This window comes from Balaenoptera physalus (genome assembly GCF_965194825.1).
Source record: "Balaenoptera physalus genome assembly, chromosome: 6".
NCBI classification, from domain to species: Eukaryota; Metazoa; Chordata; class Mammalia; order Artiodactyla; family Balaenopteridae; genus Balaenoptera; species Balaenoptera physalus.
Genome location: NC_138885.1, coordinates 53,103,960 through 53,131,880, shown reverse-complemented (window position 1 = coordinate 53,131,880; position 27,921 = coordinate 53,103,960). Strand labels below are relative to the sequence as shown.

The window sequence follows — 27,921 nt, the reverse complement described above, 5'->3', positions numbered from 1 at the left end:
CGAGCGGGGGCCACTCTTCATCGCGGTGCACGGGCCTCTCACTGTCGCGGCCTCTCCTGTTGCGGAGCACAGGCTCCAGACGCGCAGGCTCAGTTGTTGTGGCTCACGGGCCCAGTTGCTCCGCGGCATGTGGGATCCTCCCAGACCAGGGCTCGAACCCGTGTCCCCTGCATTGGCAGGCAGACGCTCAACCACTGCACCACCAGGGAAGCCCAGGAGGCAAATTTTAAAAGTTGCTACTAGTTACTTAAAAAGGACATAGAGATACAGAAGTCTATTTGGCTCTCTCTGTGAAGCAATAGCAGTTCTGAGCTAAAGTTTGAGAAGACAGAATTCCTCTCTTTCTGACATTCTCCTGAGCTGACAAAGAAGGGATCTGAAAGATGAAGACTGAAGCCACATGGGCAGCCCTGGTTGACGCTTAGAGCTGAAATAAAACCGAGAAGCCAAGTTATGGGCAGACCCTGGATTTCAACATTAAATCAAGTAAACATGAGAAATGAGCTGAAATTTCTCTCCCTGAAGATACAAAGAGAAACTGGGGTAAAGAATAAGGCAAATAAAGAAGCAACCCAAGTGTCCATCAACCGATGAATGGATAAAGAAGATGCAGTATATGTATGTATGTGTACGTACACACACACACACACACACACACACACACACACACACACACACACACACACACACACACACACTCTGGAATATTACTCAACCATAAAAAATGAAGTTTTGCCATTTGCAACAATGTGGATAGACCTAGAGGGTATTATGCTTAGTGAAATAAGTCAGACAGAGAAAGACAAATACTTTATATTACTTACATGTGGAATATAAAAAATAAAACAAATGTATATAACAAAACAGAAACAGACTCACAGATACAGAAAACAAACTAGTGGGGGGCTTCCCTGGTGGCGCAGTGGTTGAGAATCTGCCTGCTAATGCAGGGGACACGGGTTCGAGCCCTGGTCTGGGAAGATCCCACGTGCCGCTGGGCAACTGGCCCTGTGAGCCACAACTGCTGAGCCTGCGCATCTGGAGCCTGTGCTCCGCAGTGGGAGAGGCCACGATGGTGAGAGGCCCGCGCACCGCGATGAAGAGTGGCCCCCGCTTGCCGCAACTAGAGGAAGCCCTCGCACAGAAACGAAGACCCAACACAGCCAAATAAATAAATAAATAAATAAATAAATAAAAATTAAAGGTGTTAATAATTAAAAAAAAAAAAAAACTAGTGGTCACCAGCAGGGAGGGGGGGCGAGGGGTAAGATAGGGGTATGGGATTAAGAAATACAAACTACTATGTATAAAATAAATAAGCAACAGGGATATATTGTACAGCACAGGAAAATATAGCCATTATTTTGTAATAACATTAAATGGGAGCTTCCCTGGTGGCACAGTGGTTAAGAATCCACCTGCCAATGCAGGGGACACGGGTTCAAGCCCTGGTCCAGGAAGATCCCACATGCCACGGAGCAACTAAGCCCGTGCGCCACAACTACTGACCCTGCACTCTAGAGCCCGCAAGCCACAACTACTGAGCCTGCGTGCTGCAACTACTGAAGCCCGCGTGCCTAGAGCCCGTGCTCCACAACAAGAGAAGCCACCACAATGAGGAGCCCATGCACCGCAACGAAGAGTAGCCCCCGCTCACTGCAACTACAGAAAGCCTGCGTGCACCAACGAAGACCCAACACAGGTTGGGTCTTTATGTTGTATTTTTATTTTACAAATATAAAAATAAATAAAATAAATAAATTTATTTTAAAAATATTAAATGGAACATAATCTGTAAATACTGAATCACTACATACACCTGAAATTAATATTGTAAATCAACTATGTTTCAATTATAAAAAAAAAGACAAGGAGAGGGAAGTACAAAATTTGCATAAATCCAAAAGAAATCATAAATGCTTCAGAAATACATTTCCATTTCATGACTTGGAAAAGAACTGTTTGTCTGGGTCATACAGTAAGTCAGAGACTAAATAATAAATCAAAGAGTAATTAATACTTATGAACTCTTATTCAGCTGTCAACAATGACAGAGAGTAGGATTACCACCTGTTATAAGTTAATGAAGTTTTCTTCCCTTAAAACAGTTGCTATTAGTTGAATTCTTTTCATGATTGATAAATATATCGAAATTCTCATTTTAAGTACAAAAATGTCAAACTGCCCATGGAAACTTAAACAGGAAAATACCAAGAAAAAGAAAAATTTAAATTTATGCTACATTTAAAAGTTAGCTACTATTTAACATCTAAATTGTTGAAGAGCTGAAAGGCTGAAAAAAAATAATACCGCTTAAGTAACTCCTACTAACAGAAAAAGAAAAACCTCCTGAAGGATCCTGGCTTGGCAGCCCTGCCTAGAAAAGAAATGGGAGCAAGTCCCTTCCATCAAAGTACTTCGGGGGTGGAATTTACTAACTCTAATATACTGGGGGAAAAGTGTCAAGAAATCATACAACCATAACAAAGATTTTCAGCATCTAAAAGCCTATATATATACATATATATGTATATATATATATAAATGATACATATTATCATTTTATAAAATGAAAAGGATAAACACCAACTTCAGAAACCCTAAGCAAATTTGGCAAAACAAGATTTCTCAAATCTGAACGACAGTGTTCATCATAATGGGTGTTCATTACACTAGTCTCTGTACTTCTCTGTATTTGCAATATTCCATAAAAACCCTAAAAAAAGTCTCATTAGCATTAGCGATCACCAGTTTCTATTTACCCCAAAAGTTCAAATTATGTTTTTCTTTTTATTGAGGTATAATTGACATATAACATTATATTAGTTTCAGGTATACAACACAATGATTCAATATTTGTACATATTGTGAAATGATCACCACAGTAAGTCTAGTAAACATCTGTCACCCCAGTTATAAAACTTCTTTTCTTGTGATGAGAACTTTTAAGTTCTACTCTTTTAGCAACTTTCAAATATGTAACAGTGAAATAGTCACCATGCTTTACATTACATCCTCAGGAGTTATTTATTTTATAACTGGAAATTTGTATCTTTTTTTTAAAAAAACATCTTTATTGGAGTATAATTGCTTTACAATGGTGTGTTAGTTTCTGCTTTATAACAAAGCGAATCAGCTATACATATACATATATCCCCATATCTCCTCCCTCTTGCGTCTCCCTCTCCCCCTCCCGATCCCACTCCTCTATGTGGTCACAAAGCACCGAGCTGATCTCCCTGTGCTATGCGGCTGCTTCCCACTAGCTATCGATTTTACATTTGGTAGTGTATATATGTCCATGCCACTCTCTCACTTCGTCCCAGCTTACCCTTCCCCCCACCCCGTGTCCTCAAGTCCATTCTCTGCATCTGCGTCTTTATTCCTGTCCTGCCCCTAGGTTCTTCATAACCACTTTTTTTTTTTTTTTTTTAGATTCCATATATATGTGTTAGCATACGGTATTTGTTTTTCTCTTTCTGACTGACTTCACTCTGTATGACAGACTCTAGGTCCATCCACCTCACTACAAATAACTCAATTTCGTTTCTTTTTATGGCTGAGTAATTGTACTGTATATATGTGCCACAGGAAATTTGTATCTTTTGACCCCTTTCACCCATCACACTTCAAATTATGTTTTTGAACAACTACCAAAATATTATGTAGCTAATTAATATTTTGTTTGTACTTCACCATGTTGCTTCAGGTTTAAGCCATTACTAATAACTTAGGTGATTCAGTCAAAAATATTTATCAAGCTATTTAATAGAAAAAAAATGAGATACTGCCGAGGTGGGCAGATGACAGATGACACATGCTTCCTAATGATTCCATTTATTTTAATTATACCTACTACCACACTTTTAAAATGTGTATCTTTCAGTACAAAGAATTTAAAGACCACATATATTGTCGGCATAGTCCAAAGTGTTTATTAAACTTTGAAAATCAAAATCATAGCAAGTCATCTGCTTGTGAGCATCTTATCTTACAATATTCTAACTCACTGAATGGAAGAAACAAAGCATACAACATAATGTGATTACTTTTAAGGCACAGAAGTAAATTTATTGAATGCTTCCCTAATTAAAAAATAATAACCTAAGTAATGATTATGTCTTTATAATCTGGGATAAAGCTAAAATTCCTCCTTATTCAACAACCTCACATCTTGTAGCTAACATGAGGTTAAATTTCAAACCACACCCTTTCGGAAAGAAAACTGCAAATTTAAGATCTCTAACCTTTGCCAGTCTATTTTAGAACACTGAAAATGTTTTTAGCCTGAACCAGAAGTTTCTCTCTAGAACACAAGAGCTAAGACTATAAACTTTGTTCCTGGCTTATCGGTTTACATATATGAGGCATTATAATAGTTAGCAACTTATTATCTGCATACCTCAGAAGCTGGTCCCTACAGCTTAGCTGGCATGGGGCTTTAGCCATTTTTTAAATAAGGAATTGTTACCAGGAAATTGAACCTCAGCCTAATCCCAGTTGATCAATATGATAGAATTCCAGGGAACCCTGGTATCTCACTTCTCTTCACAGGGTCTGTTCCTTGCTGCTTGGCTTTCAGAGAAATCAGGCCATAATTAATACTTTAACGGCGCAGGAGCTGATACTTCTGCTGCAGTGAAGTAGTTCATTCACTTTGGCAAGGTTTTCTCCCAATTCCTTATTTGCAAAAAGCACACCGCCAGGTTAGTTGGCCTAGATCATTTCCTGTTTTCAAATTTTTTTGTGTGGGGGAGGGAGGGGATTAAAGTCCTGAATTCTCATCTAAATTAGCTTATGAGGGACATGGTACCTTGCCCAGGATGCTGCGACGCAATCCTACTGGACTTGCAGTTTTGAGAAAGTTTCCTGTGGCCTTGAAACAGTTGGGCCATTAACTGCTGTCAACAAGTTTTCTTCCTCTCCTTGGCACACATAATGGAGGCGGACTGTGGATTAAAGGCTTACGGAATGCACTGAGCTCCTATGTGTGTCTACACAGCACTGGGCATGTAGACATCTAAGGGTTGGAAGTACCTTCTGGCCAAACTAAGAGGTCAGGTTCAGACTCCAGACCTAAAGATCTGGCCATCTCCAGTGTTCCTAAGTCAGAGATACCTAACCAGCACTTAAGATTTCTGTAATTACTGATGATGGTTTCACTGCTTTACTTTGATATAATGACTAATGGATACAAACTGGTTCCTATCCGGAATTTGTTTCTGGTCACCAACAAATTCAGGATAGGAACAAGTCTGATACCAATGAAGCAAAGACTTTATGTACTGAACAAATTACAGCAAAAAGTGCCTCACAGCTACACAAATTTCGATAATGTGAATTCACATACAAAAATTTATATATAACCAAACGTACTGGCAGCCAAACTCCTGGAATTTGTGGCTGGTTAGCTTGGTAGGCAGACCTACTTTAGTGACTTCATTAATCTTGCCATGACTCACCTCCGCATTTCATAGGACTGAATTTTTTGTATCCCACTAACACTATCATGGCAGGGTTTGACTGTTGCCCTTAAGAGATTATTTTTAAATTGACTAGCTCAGTAGCATGGATAGGGCTTCCCCACCCCCTCTGAGTTTCTTAGATTTAAATAAAATGACCATAAGACATGATACTTGAAGCAACAAGAAAACTGAACTACATCAATAGAAGACAAATCCTGATGCAAATTGCTTTCACATATCACTCACTGCCACCTCACCAATTTCTCTTGGGGCCTAAGATTTTGTTCAATAGTATCTTTAGTTTAGCTTCTCATATTTACTTGTCAACATCCCAATGCACCACTAGACCAAAGCTTCAAGTACTAAGGCCAGCTATTTAACATGAAGCAGAAAAATTTTCCTGGGTTAGGCCATTTCATCAAGATAATAAGTCCAAGAATAGATAGAGGGGGACATGTGAATGTCTTGGTGACACGGTGAGAATGAATGATTCAGAGACAAGCGACTTGATTCATCTCACACTGAACATTTGAGTCATTCAGGAAAAGTATCTTGTATTTACTTTTTAGAAAAAGGTACATTTTGAATATGCAGAACAGTTTGATTCCATTTTTTTGAAGACATTTGAATGTCAAATCTAGGGCTATATCTGGATTCCATAACACTTGTGTGTGGTGAGGTGTTTTTTTTAGCACTTCCTAAAATTTTAAAGCATAAAGCAGCAATTACTATACAAAGATAAAAAGGAACTAATACAACCTAAAACCTAAAATCAAACACAAAATTAATCCATGAGGTGACAGAAAGAGATGTTAGCTCTCAGTAAGATCAACATATCTTTTCAACAAACCTGGCTAATAATTTGGGGATATTAACATGGTTTCGGTTTAGGCTTCAGGTCATGACTTAGGTCTCACTGTTTTTCAGCTTCAAATTTAGACCTGCCTTGGAGACTGGATGACCAAAATGATATCAGTAACACAAATTCCAAAGATGCTGCATATGCGCTATTGTTTCCTGCCACCCAACCTGAAGTCAAGTCTCCCAAGTAACTCTTCCAGAGTAACCCAAGTAGAGGTAACCACTGGAGCAGCAAACTGATTACCTTAAGAAGTAAAGCAGAGATGTGGCCTACAGAGAACAATCTGGCATCCATCAAGGGAAGGACTCAATGGGATTCTGGGAGGCCCAGACTGCAAAGGCTATTCCCACAAAGGATGACCAGGCTGCAGATACACACAGACACAACCCCTGAGGAAGCACCTACATCTCCTGATCCAGGAATGTACATGAACCTGAGTCACCACCTCTCCAGATCTCAGGTTCTTCTCCTGTAAAAGGAAGGGGCTGCATATTGTGATTCCATAAACATTAACCTTGTCAGCAGTGTTCTCCTCAAAGTGTGGCCATCATATCTGTGGCTTAACTTTAACACAGTCATACATTTAAAAAGGAATTTGACGGTTTATAACAAAATACCTACAGTGATCACCTCTGGATGCAGGTAAATATAGGTGGGTTTCACTTCCTTCTTTTGTGGTTTTCTGAATTTAAAGATTTTTCTATAACAGTATGGATCACATTTATAATTAGAAAAAAAAAAAAAAACGATTTTAAAAGTGAATTTTCCTATATTTAAAATAGCAGTTCTCTAATCCAAAACTGATACTATTTTAATTCAGTTAAACCTTCAGAGGATGAGCTCCCTATTCAAAGTGAGGAAAGGGATGGTAAAATGTTGACACTACAATACATTTTTGCAGTGCATGTGGATGATAAAGTTAAACCTGAAATCCTATCTTTAAAATCCGGGGTTGAGATATGCCCACATGTGTACCTATAATGTTCCAGTGATTTCCTGATTGCATCTAAAAAGATTTACTGTACCAGTCCTCTGAAAGGGAAAAAACTGCTCTAAAGTCTTAAGTTAAAGGAAAAAAAAAAAAAAAGATGTTTCTTTACCTTTATTGCAATTATCCTCTCTCTTTGGAGGGGAGAAGCAAAGAACCATTTGAAAATCTGTTGAAAGTTGTAACTCCTCTCAAAAAAAAAGTCAAATCTCCTTGATTTTGTTGATTGTTCCTAATATACAGAACTTCAAATGTCTGAATATCTATGTGAATTGTAACTATATTGAGTTGGAATTCCCCAGAATCAGACCCAAGACAAGGATTGGCGTGCAAGTAATTGACTTGGGAGGTGGACAAGTAAGGTACGGAAGAAAGTGACTACGGGGTACATTAGTGAGCAGGTCACTGCTCTGAGCAAATGATCTCCCGTCTGCTGGGGACCTCAGGAGCCTGCAGAGGACAGGCCTCAGGGATGTCTCAACTAAGGGGCCAAGAAGCTGGGCTACTGGTCCAGCTCCTGTTAGTTGATAGTTGGGGGCTACTCCTAGGGAAGATAACCTCCTGGCATTTCTGACCTGAACCAATATTGGCAGCAGAGCCTTCAGGCTGGAAGTCCCAGGGGCTTGCAGTAGGAAACTGTCAGGTCAGAAGACAATGACTTGATGGTGAGTGCCATGGCATGCGGGCAGGGCACAGACAGAATATGCTGCCACCATTAAGTATAAGAAGAAAAGTGCCCTTATTTAGATTAAAATGCAAACTACAATGTCTACACTTACTGAGCGCCCACTCTGTGCCAGGCAGTTTTATGACTGTTAGTCCACAATCTAGTGGCGAGACAGCACATAGACAGGTTATTGAAAAATAAAAAAGCTCTACTAAAAAGATTTAAAAACTGCGGCCAGGGGTTCTTGACACTGGAAGTGGAAAGATTAGCTTCTTCAAAGGGGCTGTAAACGTATGTAACATTTCCTCCAGGAGAACAAAGAAACAGCAGAGATTTCACCCTGATGACAGCCACAAAAACACCACGCAGTCTGCCAACTCACAATTTTCTTCAACTCAGAGAGCTGAAACCTCAGTATAACCAACTAACCTGAAATTAAGGAAAGAGAGGCACCTCCAAGGAGATGGACCTGCTTACCTGGGGCAATGCTGCCAAATGCCGGCAAGAAGAAATGAGCTAGTAAACTGGTAAAGGCTAAATGTGGGCAAGCAAGAGAATACAGAACTCTGCAGGACCACAGACAGGAGGTGAACCCACACTCAGGTTCTTCTACGTGGACCTCCCCAGGTGCCGACATAAAAGCCTGGCCAGAGTCCGGAGACCGCCTCCCACTAGGTGCAGGCCTGGGGAGGAGAACAGCAACTGCCTTGGGAGAGGCACGAAATACCACCTGGATCCTTCTCTCCTATCTCTGCTAGAGAAAACAGGGCCTTAAACTGCTGAGGGAAGGGCAAAAAACCCTGTGTTCCTTAGGACACCGGTGAAAGCCCACCGTAGCTGGGAATTTGTCAGTATAGCGTAGGCATCCTATTCTATGAACAGCTTAACTCAAAAACAGCATGCTTGTTATAAACACAGCTTCCAGACCCTGGTCCCTCCTTCAGCCAGGCCACCAACCTAAGCCTCTTCTCAACAAGCACTATGGAGCCACCCAGGGTAGAGGAATCTCTCAGGGATTTGGAGGGGAAGGAGAGAAAACCATGGCCCAAAAGGGGGCTTTGGTGGAAGAAATGTTTTAAAGATGAAGACGTGAGCCTGATTACGGATGGGGCCAGGAAAGTCAAAGAATAGGATTAATAATGATCAGGGAGTAAGGAGGATGGGTTATAAATCACTTGGCATGAATTTTCTTCTGAATGTTACATCAATGTAGTTGCTTAGACATGCAAGTTTAACTTCTGTTTGAAATAAGGGGGGAAAGCCTACATGAATAGATTCTGGATTAAATTTAGTATCAGATTTAATTTTTACAGTCAAGAACAATTAAATTGTCTGCTCGAATTTTCTGGATCACGAGAGCTATTCACAATGAAATGTCTAACGTTTTGCTCATTGTGAAAAAGGAAAAAAAGCCTTCAAGTGCTGACACGAAAAACTGTGCTTTATTTCAAACTGTGCAAATCACTGCAGTAACAGAAGCTCATCACACATATGAGAGAAGACATACTGGAAGTAAGATTCATCTCTTCTCCTAGTGGATCTGCCATAAGCAGTAGCTTCCAACTAAGTAACAATGAACACCTGTTTTACTATTTCTCCAATCTTATTCATAGTTACAAAATCAGGACAATTTCCTTCTTCTATTAATTGCCATTTATTGAACTAAGCATTATTTCAAAGAAACGAAGCGCTAGTCGTTGAAAAGTAATTCCATTTCAGATACCACATTAAACTTAACAGAGGCATTTAAACATTTTTGATGATTGAAAAATTAAACATGCTTAAATTATTCAGTCTCGTTCTATAGCTAGCCCAAACTTAAATAAATCTTATCACATGGTTTCTAAAAGATATAGAGTAAAAATGTATTCTTCCCCAGCTCTTTCTCTCCTCCAAAAAGCTTTAAGAAGCTCAGCGCAGAACTGAAAATTAAAATGAATCCAATAAAAGTGAATGAAAAATTATCTTCAGACCAACTCTATCAGTTTTAATGTCTTTACAAGCAAACTGAGTCACAGAGAAGGGGCCTGCACACTAGTTACAGCCTATACTTTCCCTATCAGGAGGGTCAATCTCCTAAGCTTCTTAAAAGCAGTAAAAAATGAGACCACAGGATACAGCATAGATTTGTTATATCTTAAATATTAAAAACATGAAATGTCAAGATATATTTATTTAAAGTAACTGAAATTGTATGTCAGGATTTTTCTTTTCTTTTTTTCTGCTCTGAAGCTACTTTATGGAAATTTAAAAATCAGATGAAATTTCTGTGTCTTAGATCGGCATTAAAAGAAAAAATAAGGGAAGGGAGAGGGCTCTGCTTTGGCTTTCCTTCAATTATGAAGCAAGGTGATACGCTGCATACTAAATTAATTCCATTTTGTATGTTGTTTAACTTACTTTGCATACCTACACTTCTATGTGTTCCAGACAGTTTTTAAATTTAATTTTCGAAGCAAAACTACAAATCAAAGATGTTCAGAGCAACCATTTTCTTTCTCTTACCCCCAGAATCATGGACAAGTTTTAACATAAGCTTCTTGAGGACAAGCACTCTGTTTTATACCTTTGCTGCCCTGACGTGTCTCAGCCTGCGGGCGGAACGCAGGAGAGGAAAAGACTCTGGCAGACTTGAAGGTGCCACACAGATGAAGACAATCGAGCCTCTCTGCAGTCAGTAAGGACATTTCTGGCATCTCTGAGGCTCACCTGCTACTGTAACATCACTTCTAAGAGTGAACGTCCTGAATGTAGGGACTAGGCCTTTCCCAAATCATTTCCGTACCCCTTCCCATACCGAGCACTGGGGCTCTATAATAAATGGTTCTTGACTAGAATTCTCTGAATTCTACTGAAAATTTCAAAAGATAAGCCCAAGTTTTTTTTAACTTGATGAGATTTTTTTTTAATACACTTGTGAGCATGGTCCTTTCTTTTTTTAAAAATTTTATTTATTTAATTTATTTATTTTTGGCTGCATTGGGTCTTTGTTGCTGTGTGCGGGCTTTCTCTAGTTGCGGCGAGCGGGGGCTACTCTTCGTGGCGGTGCGCGGGCTTCTCATTGCGGTGGCTTCTCTTGTTGTGGAGCATAGGCTCTAGGCGCACGGGCTTCAGTAGTTGTGGCACACGGGCTTCACTAGTTGTGGCTCACGGGCTCTAGAGTGCAGGCTCAGTAGTTGTGGCGCATGGGCTTAGTTGCTCCGCGGCATGTGGGATCTTCCCGGACCAGGGCTCGAACCCACGTCCCCTGCATTGGCAGGTAGATTCTTAACCACAGCGCCACCAGGGAAGTCCCTTTGATGAGATTTTAAGTGATGAAAAAAATAAGATCACACATTCTTGTACATCAAATGCTTTCCATAATACATTAACCAAATATTAACTAACTACTAAATAACAACTATCTTATTTCAGTATGAAGAACTGAACCACAAACTGAACTTACAGTTTATTTTGATACTTTTTTTATTACTGTGACTCTCTTATAATTTCCTTGCTAGTGAAATGAAGGCAGTATAGTATATCACCTATTTTTACAGAGTTATTAGAAGGATTAAATAGATATTAATAGAAATGCTTTGGAAACTAAAGCTATATCATATTGCTTTGTTAACCAAAAAACATTTACAGTTTTGTTATTTTATTTATTATTGGTCACAGCTACTCTCTATACCAGCTGCAACAGAATTTTCTGCAATGACAGAAACGTTTTGTATCTGCCTATTACTATAGCCACTTGTCCTATGTGGCTATTCAGCACTTAAAATGTGGCTAGTGAGGACAAGAAACTGAATTTTTAATTAAAAAATTTAAATAGTCCATGCGGTCAGTAGCTACCAGATTGGACATTACAACTCTGCAGCTTCAAAAGCATATAACTTTTCACTGTTTAAAAAAAAAAAGTTCAAGAGATAAAATTTTCTTTGTTTTCTCAGTCGCAGTGTTCACTCTTTTCAACATGGGACAGTACTATATAAAAATAAGAGACAACAACTTAGAGAAGCAAAACCCCACTTAATACAGCTTATTTGGCAAAGGGGTCTTTAAGAACAAACCCTCAAAACTTCATTTTGATGTAGCTTATTTGACAACTGAGGTCTCCAAAACAGCTAAACGGCATATACCAAAAACTGGCACATACTAGGTGCTTCACAAATAACTATTAATGAAAGAAGGACACGAGAGACTATCTTTCGTATACATCTCAGCGTTCCTTAGAGGTTGGCCCTATCCACCAACATCACCAGCAGGCACAGCCTCTACTTCCTGAATGAGCTCTACTTGAAATGTGTCACTTGGTAGATAGCAAACATACAAGACAAGGGCCCTGCCTCGAGAGCTACAATCAACTTGGAGGAAAGAGACAAGAGAAAAGTTAATCAGTAGATGTTAACAGTCTAACACAACAACAGAAAAACCACCATGGGGAATTTATCATTAAAAGCCAGAGAAAAGAGACATTTGGAGAAGGAGAGATGACCATCAGCCAGTGGTCTGAGGTCACACACACGAGGAAGGATTTGAACCAGGTCTTGCAGGACTGTGAGGATTGAAACAGACAGCACAGGGAGTCAGGAAACAGTGAGTAGAAACTGGTTTTGCTGATGCAGAAGGTTCAGGAAGGAGAGTAATTAAGGTTTGATTGTGAAGGGCCTTTACTGGTAGGCAGGCTGGAGTCTAAAGCGATCCTGCAGGGTGAAAAATGGGAACTCACTAAAGGTTAGAGTGGAGAGGGATGACTAAGGTTATAAACAAAGTATATCATTATTCATTTACCCAAAGCAGGCATCTGGTGCTTAATATGTATGTCAGGCACACTGCTAGGTGAGGGTTACAATGACGGCTGTGACACAGTTCTAACCTGGACAGTGCTCACAATACAGCCAGGAACACAGACAGAGAAATAACTTGAACACTGTGTGACACATATTTGTAGCAGAGTTACATGCAAAGTGCTAAGAAGCACAGGTGGGAAGGTTTAAATCTGCAGAGAAGGGCAAAGGAGGCTTCACCAAGGAGGGATCATCAAGTTAGACCTTGAAGGGAAAAAACCATGGGCTCACCAGGCAGAGAAGGGCATACTAGCTACCTACAGAAAGCCTTTGGGAAATCTACAATTTGTTGGGAAGATCATACTTCTACGAAATTAAAAGGTGCTGAGGTTGTATCATTCAAATATAGAGAAAGGATCAAATCCTTAAAAGCACAGTGTTGAAGAAGAGTGTTACTGTATAAGCTATGTTTTAGGACTAATTGTAGTCATCACTTGTCTTCCTCAGCTATGATTTCAGAAGACTGTGAACGTTAAAAAACATTGACAAAAATCTTAGACTAAATATAAACAATACAGAACAAGATATAAAACTAATTAAATGATCTGATGGCATTTTAACCATGAAAAGAAACATATTAGACATTCAAGGTAGAAAGGGTATAAAAACAAATCAAATTATCAATTGCAATAATTTTACTTAGACCAGACACAATTTCAACATTTTTCTCTGGCAGAAATTGTACCCAATAATCATGCAAAAAAGCAAGGGGAAAACTTGGCGGGGGGGAGGAGAGATGAGAAAACTGTGCTTTAGAAAACATCTTCTCTTCTAGGAAAGAAAGCAGACTCCTTGCCTTTAAAAGTTCCAGGTATGCTTGTTGGCTTCCACCTGACAACTGGATTGATTCCAATCACATACAAGGATACTGTCTTCATTTTAAATCCCTAGTTCGCCTGTGAGCATGGTACACAATAAACTTTTGTTTTAAAAGAATATTACTACAATTGTTTACAACATATATAGGTGAAGTTCTAAAAAAAACTAACATTAACAATTACATTTTAAAATACAGAATTGTTATTGGAAATTAAATATACCTCCTGTCTAAAACAAAACAAAATATAACAGAAACAAACAAACAAACCCTGAAGTCAAGCTACAAAGTAACTTCATGAATTCCATTTAAAATCAATGATGAGACTAATGTTCATAGCATTATTTACAATTGCCAAGATATGGAAGCAACCTAAGTGCCCATCAGTAAATAAATGGATAAAGAAGATGTGGGGGGCTTCCCTGGTGGCGCAGTGGTTGGGAATCTGCCTGCCAATGCGGGGGACACTGGCTCGAGCCCTGGCCCAGGAAGATCCCACATGCCGCGGAACAACTAAGCCCATGCGCCACAACTACTGAGCCTGTGCTCTAGAGCCCGTGAGCCACAATTACTGAGCCTGCGAGCCACAACTACTGAAGCCCATGCGCCTAGAGCCCGTGCTCCACAAAAAGAGAAGCCACCGCAATGAGAAGCCCGCGCACCGCAATGAAGAGTAGCCCCCGCTCGCTGCAACTAGAGAGAGCCCATGCGCAGCAAAAAAGACCCAACACAGCCAAAAATAAACAAAAAAAAATTAAAAAAAAAAAGTTGTGGTATATATATACAGTGGAATACTACTCAGCCATAAAAAAGAATAAAATTTTGCCATTTGCACCAACATGGATGAACTTAGAGGGCATTATGCTAAGTGAAATAAGTCAGAGAAAGACAATGATATCACTTATATATGGAATCTAAAAAAATGCAACAAACTAGTGAATATAACAAAAAAGAAGCAGACTCACAGATGTAGAGGACAAACTAGTTCTCTGTATCCAACAGGGAGAGGGAATGTGGGAGGGGCAATATAGGGGTAGGGGATTAAGAGATACAAACTATTCGGTATAAAATAAGCTACAAAGATGTATTGTACAACACGGGAATGTAGCCAATATTTTTTAATACCTGTAAATGGAGTATAATCTTTAAAAATTGTGAATCACTATATTGTACACCTGTAACTTATATAACACTGTCCATCACCTATACATCAATAAAAAAATGAAACAAAATAAAATCAATGATGAGATTCTGCTAAAAATAAGGTAAACTAATAGGAGGCAGTATTTGTAAAATACTCGGTAATAAAAGATAAAAGACTCGGTTTCACAACGTTTTTGTAATTTACCAAAACTATAAATCTAACTTTTAAATTACCGAGGTCACATGTAATTCAGTGTATAATTATAGAAAGGAAGCTTTAAAAATTATAATTTAATCCAGTAATTGCATTCCTGGACATTTATTTCCCTCAGAGAAATATAAACTTGTAACATAAAAACCTGTATACAGATATGTCTAGTAGCTCTGTAAATTGAAAATAAATTCAGATGTCCCTCAAAGTGTGAATGGTTAAACAAGCTGTGGTACATTCTTATTACAGAGTACTACACAGCAATAAAACAGTAGAGAACATTGATACATGTAACAACTTGCATGAATTTCTAAAAAATTATGCTGAGGAGACAGATACAAAAAACTCTCAAGTTACATACTGTATGATTTCATTCATGTAACATTCTTGAAATGATGAAATTATATAAGTAAATTATATTTCTATAATGTATAGAAAGAGGACAATTAGTGGTTGCTAGAGATTAAGGAGGGGGTGAGGATGGAAGAGAAGTGGAAGTGTGACTGCAAAAGGGCCACACGAGGACCCTTGGAGTGATGGAAATGTTCTGTATCTTGATGGCATCGATGTCAATATCCAGACTGCGATACTGTTCTATAGTTCCGCAAGCTGTCACCATTGGGGGAAAATGGGTAATGGGTACACAGGATGTGTGTATTATTTCTTATAACTGCATGTTCTGTGAGTTATGAACTGTGAGTTCATCATCATCTCACAATTAAAAGTTTAATTTTTTAAAATTATAATTTACTCAAATTTTATCACAGTGATTACGTGAGGTTGGGGGAGGAACCACCAAAATGTTTGAGTGTTTCTAACTACACTGTTAAAACCAAACAAAGGTTTGCTGCACCCACTACATCAAAAACAAGCTGTGAAATTTCCTGTTTTATGACTATTAATGTTTATGTAATTTTATAGTGCTAATTATGCTTGTATTATTTTAGTAACTTTTTCCTTTGAAAGACTTCATGTGCTTAAAAATGCATCTACTTTTTACCTCAATTCATCAGCTGAATATAACAAAGATATTACTAATTCACAAAAGGCAAGGACACAGTAAGTTTGGTCAATGTTATATGGCCAAACCTGATCAAGCTTGTCTTGGTGGTTCATGGCTACAGATTAATACTCTGAGAAAGAGCGTACTATGTAAACTCATCTCACCATAGTTATAATCCAGGCAATAATGAATATGAATCAGTCTGTTTAAGATTTTCTAATTAATGTTTTCAGCAAGGAATTTGACATAATTATTTATCTACCAAACTGTATTACACAGGTAATTATTTAAATAAGGCAGAATGCAGTTTTTCCATTGAAACATGTACAATAAATAGTTTTGAGTGTCTAAGACCAAACGGTTTACAAAAGTAGTTTACAAAAGGAAAGAGGGATGGTATTAGGCAGGGAGAGGTTTATCCTAGAGTAGAAGGTGAAGGTATGCCAAGATCGGAATTAAAAACCCATTCATTCAGTTAAGGTATCCAGAAAGACTGGAGGTCAAGGTTAAGTCATGGAAAAAGACAGAGTCCCTGCTCTCAAGTAGCTCAGGGAAGTAGAAGGACCATAGGAACTTGGAACTGATATACTCCAGTTACATCTTAGGATGATGGATTTATGGATTTATGTTGTTTCTATGGAAAATTGCATTCAAAGTTCTGATCAAGTAACTCAGAAACAATATTTTGGAAGATTGACACCTGCCAATATATTGTCCAAAGATTTCGGACTGACACATATTTTTCATGTGTGGACAGTCTGAGTTAGACATTTAACAGCTGAGTTGTTTATTGCAGGTCTCAAAATAACAGCAGTTTTTGTGAAAGTCCAATTGGGTTTTCTGATTCCTCTTTCAGTGCTTTTTAAAAACTGACTTTGCTGCTTATTCAGTCATTGACAAATTGACAATAAGTGGAAAATTCCCGTCAGTGCATCAGTCTGAGGTTCAAGGTAAGAGTCAATGAGACCATTTATTCTAGCAGATGTCTCAAGAGATTTTCAAAACATTCTTCTGTTTATTCATAACAACAAAAGGGAGTATTTTCGATAATAGATAATAAGTTTGGACTTATAAGGCATATAAATTGTATAAAGAATAAAGAAAAGCACAAAAACACAATAAACCAAAGTAGTGCTACATGAAAACGAAAAAAAGAACTTACTTAAAATGGCAGGTCTTAAGGCATAAATTATGGTTCTTCATAAATAATGCATTTTCATTGTGATCAATTATTTTACATAGGCTATGAGGTAAAGTACTTCAAGAAATATAAACCAAATAATCAAGTTCATGATTAAAGCCTTTTCTAAAATCACTACCTTATTACTGGTAGGGAGCACTATTTCAAATGCAGGCTTTTTCCAAAGAAAGCCACTGACAGTGGTTAACGCAGCTGTCTATCTAGATTCTGGTAACGTATCACATAAAACACCTAAAAAGTAGGTTTAGCTAAAACCTAGTGAATACAAAGTCATTTTACAGCTCATCCTTAATACTTACAGAACAATTTTGCATGTTTATTTATATACCAAAGTTTTCTAGAACAATTTTTTCCAGTTCATGTGTATTATGTTTACCAACTAAAGGGTAAAATTAATCACAGCTTCCTCAAAGATGGAGACTCTGAATACTGAATTCAACATAGACTATAAAACTCCCTAGGGAAACTCATCTTTTGGCCATGAGGCCTAGCACTGAGTCTCATACAGAGCAGGGGACAAATGAATGATGACTAAATGGAACCAAAATGAATCATGTATCTTTTTAAATAAGTGGTATATAAAACAGAACACAATTCTTCACACACAGTAGGACTCCAGCAAATATCTGAAGTGCTAATTGTGTTCAGTCCCCTCACTTGGATCCCTGGTGGTACTTAGGACTAAGAAGTTATTCTAACTAGATTAGTCCTTGTTCCCCATTCAATCCAAGTTGCAGGTGCCAGACAATATGATGAACCTCACTGCAACGTGGTTATTACTGGTTTCCACTTTGAGTGTTTACAATTCTCTTGAAGGTATAGAAACTTAAGAGCCTGTTCAAGTGTTTATTTTGATCATACTGAGAATTCAATCAATATTGCATATATTAGTAGTATAATTGATTCTCCTTTCTGAAAATAATGTACTTATTGTATTAGCAAAAGGAAACAGTCAATCTCAATATTTTTAAATTACTGTATATGGAGGTATACATATGTAAGTTCTATAGGAATTTTCCCCCCTTTGTGCGGGAGAGCAGGATCTAGGAGAAAATCTCTTTGCTGGATTTTTTAATTGCTTAAAAACAAAAAAACAGACACAAGAGCACAAATCTAAGTAAAATATCATCCTGCTGAAATATGCTGCAATTTCTGAACACTGGTTGGTTGGCCATGCACTAAAAAACCAGAGTTAAATGAAACGACCTATATTCTATAATGAGATATAGATCAATGAGTTCTGTTTATGGAAAAGCAACAGTTTTTCCAGAGGAACAACTCTGTCTCAGTTGCTTAATTTCTTTGAGAACAAATCAAACCTTTCAGGGGAAATCGAACCAAAGCAAATGGTAAGTGGACCTTTCTCATTTTAACAAGACCAGTCCCATCTAACCACCACCTAAATTAACTTCCCTTCTATTTCTATCCAACTTCTGGAAAATTTAGCCTCAACAAGGGCTTAAGCCTCAAATGTGCACAGCAGACTGGTTTGTTAACAAATGAGTCCAAGAGGATAGGCACTAACTCAACCATTATGGGGACAAATGTTTGTCTGGCTGCAACATTTATATTTTTAGAAGCTGAGCGTTTCATATGTATAACTTCAATTTTCTCCCCTTACCCCAGAGGGTAAATTGTAATAAATTCTTGAGAAGACAGTACATTCTTGCTGAGGAAAAAATACAACAGAATGAGAAGGCTGGCTGTGCTAAGAGAAGTGAAATATAAGTACTACAAGGACTCTAGAGAGCATCTGGTCCAACACCTTCATTTCATAAGATGAGAAAACCAGAGCCCAGAGGAGTTAAATGGCTTGCTCATGGCACACACACCAGCTTCGTAATACGGCCAGGTCTAGGACTAGAGACTGTATCTATTAAACCACTGTCTTCTGGTTTACATCAAGTATTTTCCAAACTTTTCTTCTAGTTTTTCTTGCTTTGGTAGTTTCCTAACAATTTCAAGTGTGAATTTCAGAGAGAAAAGGCAGCTTAAAGAGTTTATTTACAACATGCATTTTAGTCCATAATTGGTTAACACTAACACTTTCTTCACATGTTGACTAGCAAAGACATTTTATAAAATGACTACCACTTAGAATTACAAATGCAATAGTTGCATACACATTTAAAAGGTATGTTTTACATTTTGCAAGTGTATAATACTATCAGTCTTTACCTTTTAAACGTAACAGTTTATTAAGATGTGTTTACCCAACCTCCTACACGTTAGTGGTGTTTACATGCCTCTAAGTACTGCCTGCCGAACAAGGTCTAACTTCCCTATTTTAAAAAGGCCCTTAGTTGATTTATTTTGCTGGATTCTCTTCATTAAAAGCAATCTCTTGCAAACTATCAAGCTCATAATAATTTTTCTTCAGTAGTTTATTTCTTCCCCGCAAGATCCTATTTAGATTCATAATCACATTGACTAAGATCACAGAAAACAAGCCAGTAATTTGCCTGGTATATAGTAGATGCTACAGAAAGCATCATTAAATACCACAATGTAAGAATAAAAACGACTTAAATGTATTAAGAGCTGGCCCTAAGCCAGGCCCTGTTGTAAGTGCTTTACATGTATTAACTCATTTAGTCCTCACAACAACAATATGAGGTGGATAGTTTTGTTATTCTGTTTTACAGACGAGCAAAATGAGATCCAGAGAGATTAGATAATTTACCAAGTTACACACCTAGCAAACAGAAGAGGCAGAATTGAACAATGATACACTGGCTGCTAACTACAACACCTCACTGCCTTATAATGACACTTCTCATGGGCTTCGCTCTGTGTGAAGGTAAAATCCCAAAGACTTTCCCTGGCCTAAAGTACCTTGGTTCACCTTGAACTGGGGTGGGGGTAGACAGAGACCTTAAAAACATTATATGGTTTATTCCCTTCCCCTCACTTCCCAAAATTATACTGTTAAAGAAAAAAAAGCTATTTAAGATGAACATGAAGGAGATTCAAAAGTCTCAAAAGAGAACCCCAACTTCCTGTTGTTATGATTTGAGGTAGAAGGGAAAATAGGAATGATTATATACAGCAATGCTTATGAAACCTTTTTTCTTAAAACAAAAACCAAAAAAACCCTGAGAACTTTGGGAACCTTGAGTTGAAATATATCTTAGATCAATGCAATCCAAACCCTGCACTTTTAAAAGTAGGAAGCTGTAACCCAAATATGAAAATGGTTTGTGGAGGTCATAAGGTTTAATGGCAGATCTCCTAATTTCTGGCTTAGGGTGCTTTTCACCTCCTTCTCATGTTTGCAGTTAAAGAGAGAGCTTACAGTGGACCAGAATTTCAGATACCACCTACCCACTGTTTTAAAAGTCTATTTGTAAATGGGCTGTGGGTGTCCATGAAAAATTATATTCCAAGTTCCGGGCCAGGCCCCCAAAGCCTGCATGGTACTCTGATAGCCCCTCTTAAACCCCACATTTTACATAACTTTCATAAAAATATAATCATTTTTATGACAAAAACACACATCTGCTCTAAATTCAACCTGGAACACTAGGCACCAACTTCTATATTCTATGTAAGTGGTCCCTGAAAGGGGGCTTTTTCTACCTCTCCAAGCAGACAGATGCATTGGGAGTGGTGGTGGTACGTGTGTGTTGGAGCGGGCAGGGACGACGCAGGGATCCAGGTTAGGGAAGAGCAGAATAAACACCCTTGGATGTTTGTAACTCACTAAATTCATACTGAATAAGACGATCACTATAGAAGTTAAACATGCCCTGGCTGTTGATGAGAAAAGGGTTACTGGTTCCCCCGACCCTCTCCCTCCCCATCCTTTATTTGTGAGTTCTGGACTTCGTGAGGGCTATATTGTACATCAGCCCACAGGGATTGGCATCTAACCAATCATCAGGCATTATTCAGTTCATGAAAAATGCTTCACAATGATATGACTTAAAATAATTCAGACACTTCCATATTTTAATTTATGTATTTTATAGTGTTAAAAATGTACAGTGCAATCTCTAATGACATTTTATCACCTGCAATGAATCACTATATATGAGTCATAATAAACTATAATATTATCAAGACTATGAATAATGAAATGATCAGCAATGTAGCCAACATTTATTGGTATATCAAATATATTGGTATATCAAATTTATTTTAATAAATAAATTTATCAAATAAATCTAAATTATAATTTTAAAAAAACCTCAGACCAATAACAAATGGAATGTCTATAGCATTCTAAGTTTAATTGAAGAGCACCATTATGTAATATCCCCAATTTAGTTATGGTAACATAGCCTTCAAAAGATGAAGATAATTCCACTGAATTACTGAAGTGACAGTGGGAGCAACTTTTGAATGCTGTACAACTTCTCAACTGAAACCAGTAAGCACGTGAATTACTGCTGTTTGTGACTTAGGGCCTGATGCCCTTACCCTAGAAGAAGTCTGTTATTTTTCACTGCTGGGCATCAAACTGACTTGCTAACTGTTATCATCACTAACTGGAAGTATACAAAGCCTTACATCCAGTTTTACTTTGTCTGTCTCTGTCTTTCTCTGTTTGCAGCTATTTGTAGTTACATTTTGGGCATGAAATAGTTACTTAATATTCCTAACATATCCAGTCTATTGGTGTTATGAATTAGATTCTTCTTCCCCCTTCAGTGCAGGAAAAGCACTATAAAACCATTTAACACATTGAGAACGTAATTATCTCCCAGTACACTGAAGGTGTGAAGGCAACTTCCCAAAGTGACATATAATTCCATGAATGATTAAGCCCTAGGAGAACCCTAGAATAACCTCTACTTCATCTTCTAGTTAAAAACAAAGGAATAATGTCCATTTTTAAATGAACCAAATTATGGGCATACCTCTTGACTGGAACAGAAAAAACAAAATTAGCTTATGGAGCATTCTCAAAATACCTTAATATTTCAAAGTAGTAAGGTGAGGCACTGGACTTAAATGATCGGCATCATCCAGGGTATGAAAATTCTCTATTTAAATCAACTCCTGGTCAACAGCAAGGAAATAACTCAGTTTGAAAACTGGCAATAATTGGATTTTAAAAATTAAATAAATTTTAAAGTTTTACATTAAATTTACTTTCCCAATTTGTATAGAAAACAAAGAAAATTGCAATTCTTACTTAATATAGACAATCCAGATACTCAAGGTCATAAATTGCTAAAGTTTTTATTGAACTCAGTTTGGTAGTAGTTTCCTCAAATTCAAATTGTGTCAGAACTACTCACATAATTAGATTTGGTTTATTCAGCCTGTAAATGCAGCAACAGCCCTTTTTTTTCCCCCTGGATGAACGCCAGCTGCTCCTACTTTCTGCTTACCTTCTCTTATGCTTTCCATCACCACCGTGGCTCCTCTATCTCCCTCCGAAAACAGTACAGGTAAGAATTCAGATAACTGGACGTTTCGTCCCCTAAGTTAGAATCTTCTACATCATACATAAGACACGAAATGCAGCTACCTTCTCTTATGTAACAGTGGGGTTGGGGAGGGAACGCACTCTGATCGAAACAGTTTATGTCATTTTACTGTGAATGATCACCAGTTTCAAAACTTCCTCCCTTCAAATATCTATAACAAATAGAATATATTTCTAACTGAAAGCCTACCTTTACTTGAAGCATGTAAAACTATTTGTACAGCCAATCACACACACTCACACACACACACACACACACATTCTCTATATACCTGAACGGGCTATTTTGATTTCTAATGTGGCAGAGAAACTCAATGTGCTTTTACTTTCTAATCTTCACGTCAAATCAAATATGCACGTGTTAAACTCTGCTGTGAGGACTGTGTTACATAAGTTTCCTGTTGGCATCTCCAAACACTTCCCAATATCCTACACAGTGTTACTAACTCTAATTTAGAGCTAAATCTCTAAATTAGAAGGTCCACTAATTATGAACATACCTGAAAAACAATGTAGCAGCCAAAAGACACAACCTTACCCAGCACAAAGTTTTTTTCTTGTCTATTTTTCCTTTCCATTGGGTCCTTAACTAAATAAAAGGCTCTCATCTTATACTTTTCAATGCCCTTGATCCCTACACAGTAGTGTTAGAAGACAGCTGGACAATCAACTTATTATTTTCCTGAATCTGATACAAAATAGCCAAGTGTGGAGAGGCTTATAGTAAATTCAACCTCCAAAGAAAATTGTGTCAAATAAATGCACACATAGCATGCTTTTCCAAATCCAGAAACACTTATTTTGGACATCAATTGTTCTTATTTTCATGTTACCATTTTCCGTAACTGTTTCACAGGTACCAGAAATGAGGATACTTTCTACAGTAATACACTACATTTAAAAAGAGAAGCAGTCTTCTACTTTACCTTTTAAAATAAGAGAATCTAAGCCCAATTCTAGAAAAGGAACTTCTGTCAAAAATTTGCTTTTCTGCATTAAGGAAAATAAAATTTGATTGAAAATGTATACTAATCATTTTGGATTTTACACATAATTACCATTCTTTAAAAGTTGCAGAGCTGTATTTTTATTTTTCGGTCAAACTTGGGAACAAAAAAAGAAAGAACTGTGACCTCAACTAATAAATTACATCTTGAAATATATATACACGATCTTGTAGTACCCATGTTACTTCCAATGGTAACTGACACGCCCTGAACTGAACTGTGCCAGACAGTCCTATCTGTCCCATCGCTGACCAAACACTGCTTCTCTGTTTCTATTCATTAGGTATTATAAGAGGTCCAAACACAGCCCAGTATGCAAGGAAAAAATTACAATTTTTATGACAGCAAACTGATGCATTCAAGTTCTTTCTTGAAGTACATCCCCGTCCATGAGCATTAACAGACATTTTTTGATAGAGCTAAAATTACGTTGGCTGCAAGCTTTTTACTCTAAGAACCTTCGGCACCCTTTCCTGCAGGTTTTCAAAAAACCCTCGTAAAAGTCAGGCACTATTCAAACCTTGCAAACCAAACTTGCCAAGAACCTCGTGCAATTATCTATAACCTTGGCTACACCGCCATCGGCCCGAAATTCACGGTCCTGGAGACCAATGCACCAAAATCCCAGAAGAAAGGCTAGCTGAAGCCCGACCTGCCGGGCTTCCTCTCCGCCGCCCTCTCTGCCGCATGGAGAAAAGCAAGGGGAGGAGAGGAGTGGAGCGAGGCTCACCAGCTCCGAAGATGCTCCGGTGACCTCTGACTGCTCGGCGAGAGCTGGACCGGGAAGGCGCTAGTTCTGCCGCGGCGGGTCGTGTGGACTATGCCCCTGGTGCATTCCTCGCATTCCTGCACAATCTGTCGCCAGCCGAGGAGCCCGCGGTGCACGTTCCCCCCGGACACACACACCTGCTTATTGCTGCGCCCCGCGCGGCCACGGCCGCCGCGGCGCCTCTACTGCCCGAGCTCGCTGTCGCACTCAGCCAACACGCAGCCAAATCTCGGCCCAGCCGCTCACCCCCTCGCTTCCCGGGGGGAAAAGGAGAGAGGCCTGAGCAGCCCCAGCGGCGGGCAGGGACACTCGTTCCGCCGGAGGGGGGGCGGGTGGGAGGGTGCCGCAGCTCCTCTTCAACTCCTGGCAGGGAGAGAAGGAAGCGGCAGCGCAAGAGGGCAGCCGGGGAAGCTTGGGGCTGGAGAACCGGGAGGGGTGGAGCGTGAGGATAGGCGGTGAGGGGAGAGGGGCGCACTGGACTGGGCGGTGGGCAGGACCGGCAAGGAGCGCGGGGCTCAGAGGGCAAACACAAGACCGTACAGGCAGAAGGGACGTGGGAGGAAGGGGAGGGGGCCAAGAAGCGGGAGTTGGGGCTGGAGAGAGGGACGGACAGCCCCGAGGGCTGAAGAAGGCGGGCGCCCAGGGGTGTTGGGGGCGCGGAGCAGCGTGCCAGGCGGGCAGGAGCTGGGAAGCCTCCGGGCAGACGTCCAGGAGGGCTCGGCGTGGCGCTCAAGTTTGGGGCTGGGGGCCCTAGATCCAAGAAGGCCAACGTGGGGAGGGGTCGTGCGCGGCATGTAGGGGATACCGGGGGAGAATAATCGCAGGGAAAAGCAAATGGAGGGTGAAACTTGTGCGCCTGCCGGGGGGAGGGGAGCAGGCAGGCGAGTGCGGGCAGAAACACGAGGCGGGGCAGGAAAGCCGAGGCGGCCGCGAGGCGGTGGGGACGGAGTAACGGGAGGGAGGCGCCCGTCCCCGTCTCCCTCCCTCCCTGCCCCGCGCCCCTCGCAGGCAGGTCTTGGCTCCGGCGCGACGGGGCGAGGGCCGGGGGTCTCGTGGGCAGAAGTCTCCGCGCTCTCCCGCGAGCCCGCACACTTACTTTCCAGGTTAGGCAGCAGCCGTCGTCGCTCCGGGGATCAGGAACATCGGCGCCGAGGGGTCGCCGCTGCGGCACCCGAAAAAATTAAAAAAGTGCCGCGGCCGAGCGGCTGCCCGCCCCTCCCTCCCCCTCCCGCCCCCTGCCCCAAAGCGGCTCGCCCACCACCCCCGACGGCGGCGGTGGCCAACTTGCCCCTCTACCCCTTGCCCATGGTGCCGCCTCCGCGGCCGGCGTCGACGCGGACTCAGCCCCGGAGCCCCCTCTACTGCCCAGAGGCCGCCGCCGCCCGCCCAGGCGCCAGCCCGCCTGCCCAGCCAGCCCCAGGCTCCCGGGAACGTCAGCACGCCGCCGTCTCCGGACCTGCTCCCTGCCAATCCCATTGGTCGGAAGGAAAAGGCTGGCCCTCCCCATTGGCCCGGCCCTCATATTGAACTGACCAATGGGAACTGAGGTTTCAGGTCGCCATAGAGACCGATGCTGTTAAGAGCTAGAGGGCCTGGAAACGATGAGGAGTAAGGATGAAGGTATCTCTGGCTTTGGGCGCGGGAGGGGGAGGGGGAAAGAACTACCGGGGGATTCCCGAGTGCTGGCTCTGAAATTGGGGCAGCTTTCGTTTTGCCTTCCTGGCAACAGCAGCTGTGCATGGTAGGGTTTGTCCGTCGCGTCAAAGGCAGGGACAGCTGAGCCCCTATACGAATCCTTGAGAGCCTGGGAGTGGGCGTTTCACTTTTCCTGCGACTGGGGAGTCCCTCAGGCTCTGCCCTTTGACCTTTGACATGTGTGCAGCTTCTGCTTCTCCAGGTGAGTTTGCACCCCATCCTTTAAATCATTGCTTCTTCCTGACGTCACTGATCCACATGAATTCTACTTGTTCTTCCCAACCACTCCCCCTTCCCTGGGGTGGATCTTGCCTCAAAATCTGGGATCTAAAGACTTAAAGGAGACTCAAAGATGATTTCCTTTGGATGATATTTTGATGAGGAAACAGGCTGACGTATTGTATGATGGATGTCATTGAGTCAATGCATGAGATAATGTGTTCCCCGCTTCCCAGAGAAAACCTCTAATCTCTCCATTGAAGGATATTTATTAAACACCCATCTGTGTGTGCATTCTGCACTATTAGCTTGACAGGTACATGGTCTTTCTCCTAAGAGTTTACAGGGTTGGGAAAGACACAGGTGATAGAGTTGATCCTGCATGTCTTTTGATGATTTCACAAGAGAGTAAAGGAAATAGATTACAGTTGATGGATTTTGTTTTCTAGGTATTTTCCAGTTTATCTCTAAATTTGATAAAGAAATTAACTGAGACATGGAATCACAAAAAATCTTGAACTTTAATTACAAGTGCTTTGCTTTCATTTAAAGTCACTTTGTTCTAGTTTGTCAATACCAATTTTTTTTGTAAATAAGTTTCATATTTAGATACTAGCTATTAAAGTAGGACTTCATGAACATATTAGGCTTTTAAGCATATTGCCTATGATATAATCACTGATATTCTTATGTTCCATCTTTTTGGTGATTTTGCCATTTTTATACTAATTTCTTTAGAAAGAAGACTGTGTTTATGTTATTGCCCTTCAAGTTGGAGGGACCATATTGTGTGAAAATGCTGATAGGATTTTGGAAATTACAAATATTTTGTTGAGAGAAACAGATTAATATGTGTGCAAGCTACATATGTCTAACTACTGTCCTGAATTTTAAGTTGGATAACATGCTTTGCTTTTGGTTTTTATCTTACCATAATTGAAAATTACAAAAATAGATAAGAATTGTTAACCTGGTACCTTGATTAGAAAAACATCTTTCAAAAAGAAAAAGAAAAGGAAAACATCTTTCACAATTTGTAGTAAAATTGAACATCGTTGATAATCCTATGCAGGGTGGGACTGTGGAACAAAACAGCTGAACATGAGTGTTCCCCCTAAATATTTCCAGAACTGGGAAGAAGTCAGAATTGGAAAAACCTTGGAGTGCTGTCTCTTGCCTTGCCGTCATGGAAATTAGCTCATCATGCTTTCAATTTCTTCCTTTTGCTTTCTTTTTGGTGCTTGTTTATAGGAGAATAGAAAAAAATGCACATTTTTATAAATAAGACTCATATTTAATGTACTCACAATATACCAATGACTTGGTTTTTTTTTTTTTATTTTTATAATCATGGAAGATGTGTCGAGTGGGAAGGAAAACATTGATATTTCCTTTTTCCTTGCCTTAGGCTAGCAAAGAAAGAAGAAAACAAGAACTAACTGATTTTTTTTACTCCAGTAATCTTTTCTTTTTGCATTTTTCTCAGATCACATGTTTGATGAGTATTTTGATATTGTGTATTTCATGTTTGTAATGATTAAAATGTTACTAAAATCCACCATGAAAAATGTCCCTTAAAATGTTGTCAATCAACATTATTATTAT

At 39.8% G+C, this 27,921-nt stretch overlaps 2 protein-coding genes and 1 long non-coding RNA gene across 21 annotated transcripts in view; 2 read left to right on the top strand and 1 right to left on the bottom strand.

The window, feature by feature from the left end:
* The window catches only part of PKP4 (plakophilin 4), a 248,241-nt gene extending 222,608 nt beyond the window's left edge, over positions 1 to 25,633 (bottom strand). For 7 of the 19 annotated variants that reach the window (XM_082464943.1, XM_082464925.1, XM_082464944.1 and 4 more), the window contains exon 1: positions 25,499 to 25,630. The gene's annotated coding sequence lies outside the window, so the exon portion shown is untranslated. Of the gene's footprint in view, positions 1 to 24,363; positions 24,766 to 25,498 lie in introns of those variants that run through there. The other 12 variants (XM_082464939.1, XM_082464941.1, XM_082464942.1 and 9 more) reach the window with 6 other exon arrangements.
* Positions 246 to 14,868, top strand: LOC309662471. The gene is made up of 2 exons (XR_014264716.1): positions 246 to 12,563; positions 13,590 to 14,868. It is a non-coding gene; the product is annotated as an uncharacterized lncRNA (long non-coding RNA).
* Positions 25,634 to 26,029: 396 nt separating the features above from the next.
* Positions 26,030 to 27,921, top strand: part of CCDC148 (coiled-coil domain containing 148) — a 265,733-nt gene continuing 263,841 nt past the window's right edge. Inside the window, exon 1 of the mRNA XM_082465004.1 lies at positions 26,030 to 26,299. Coding sequence (XP_082321130.1) covers positions 26,275 to 26,299 — 25 coding nt within the window. The 5' untranslated portion in view covers positions 26,030 to 26,274. The remainder of the gene's footprint in view (positions 26,300 to 27,921) is intronic.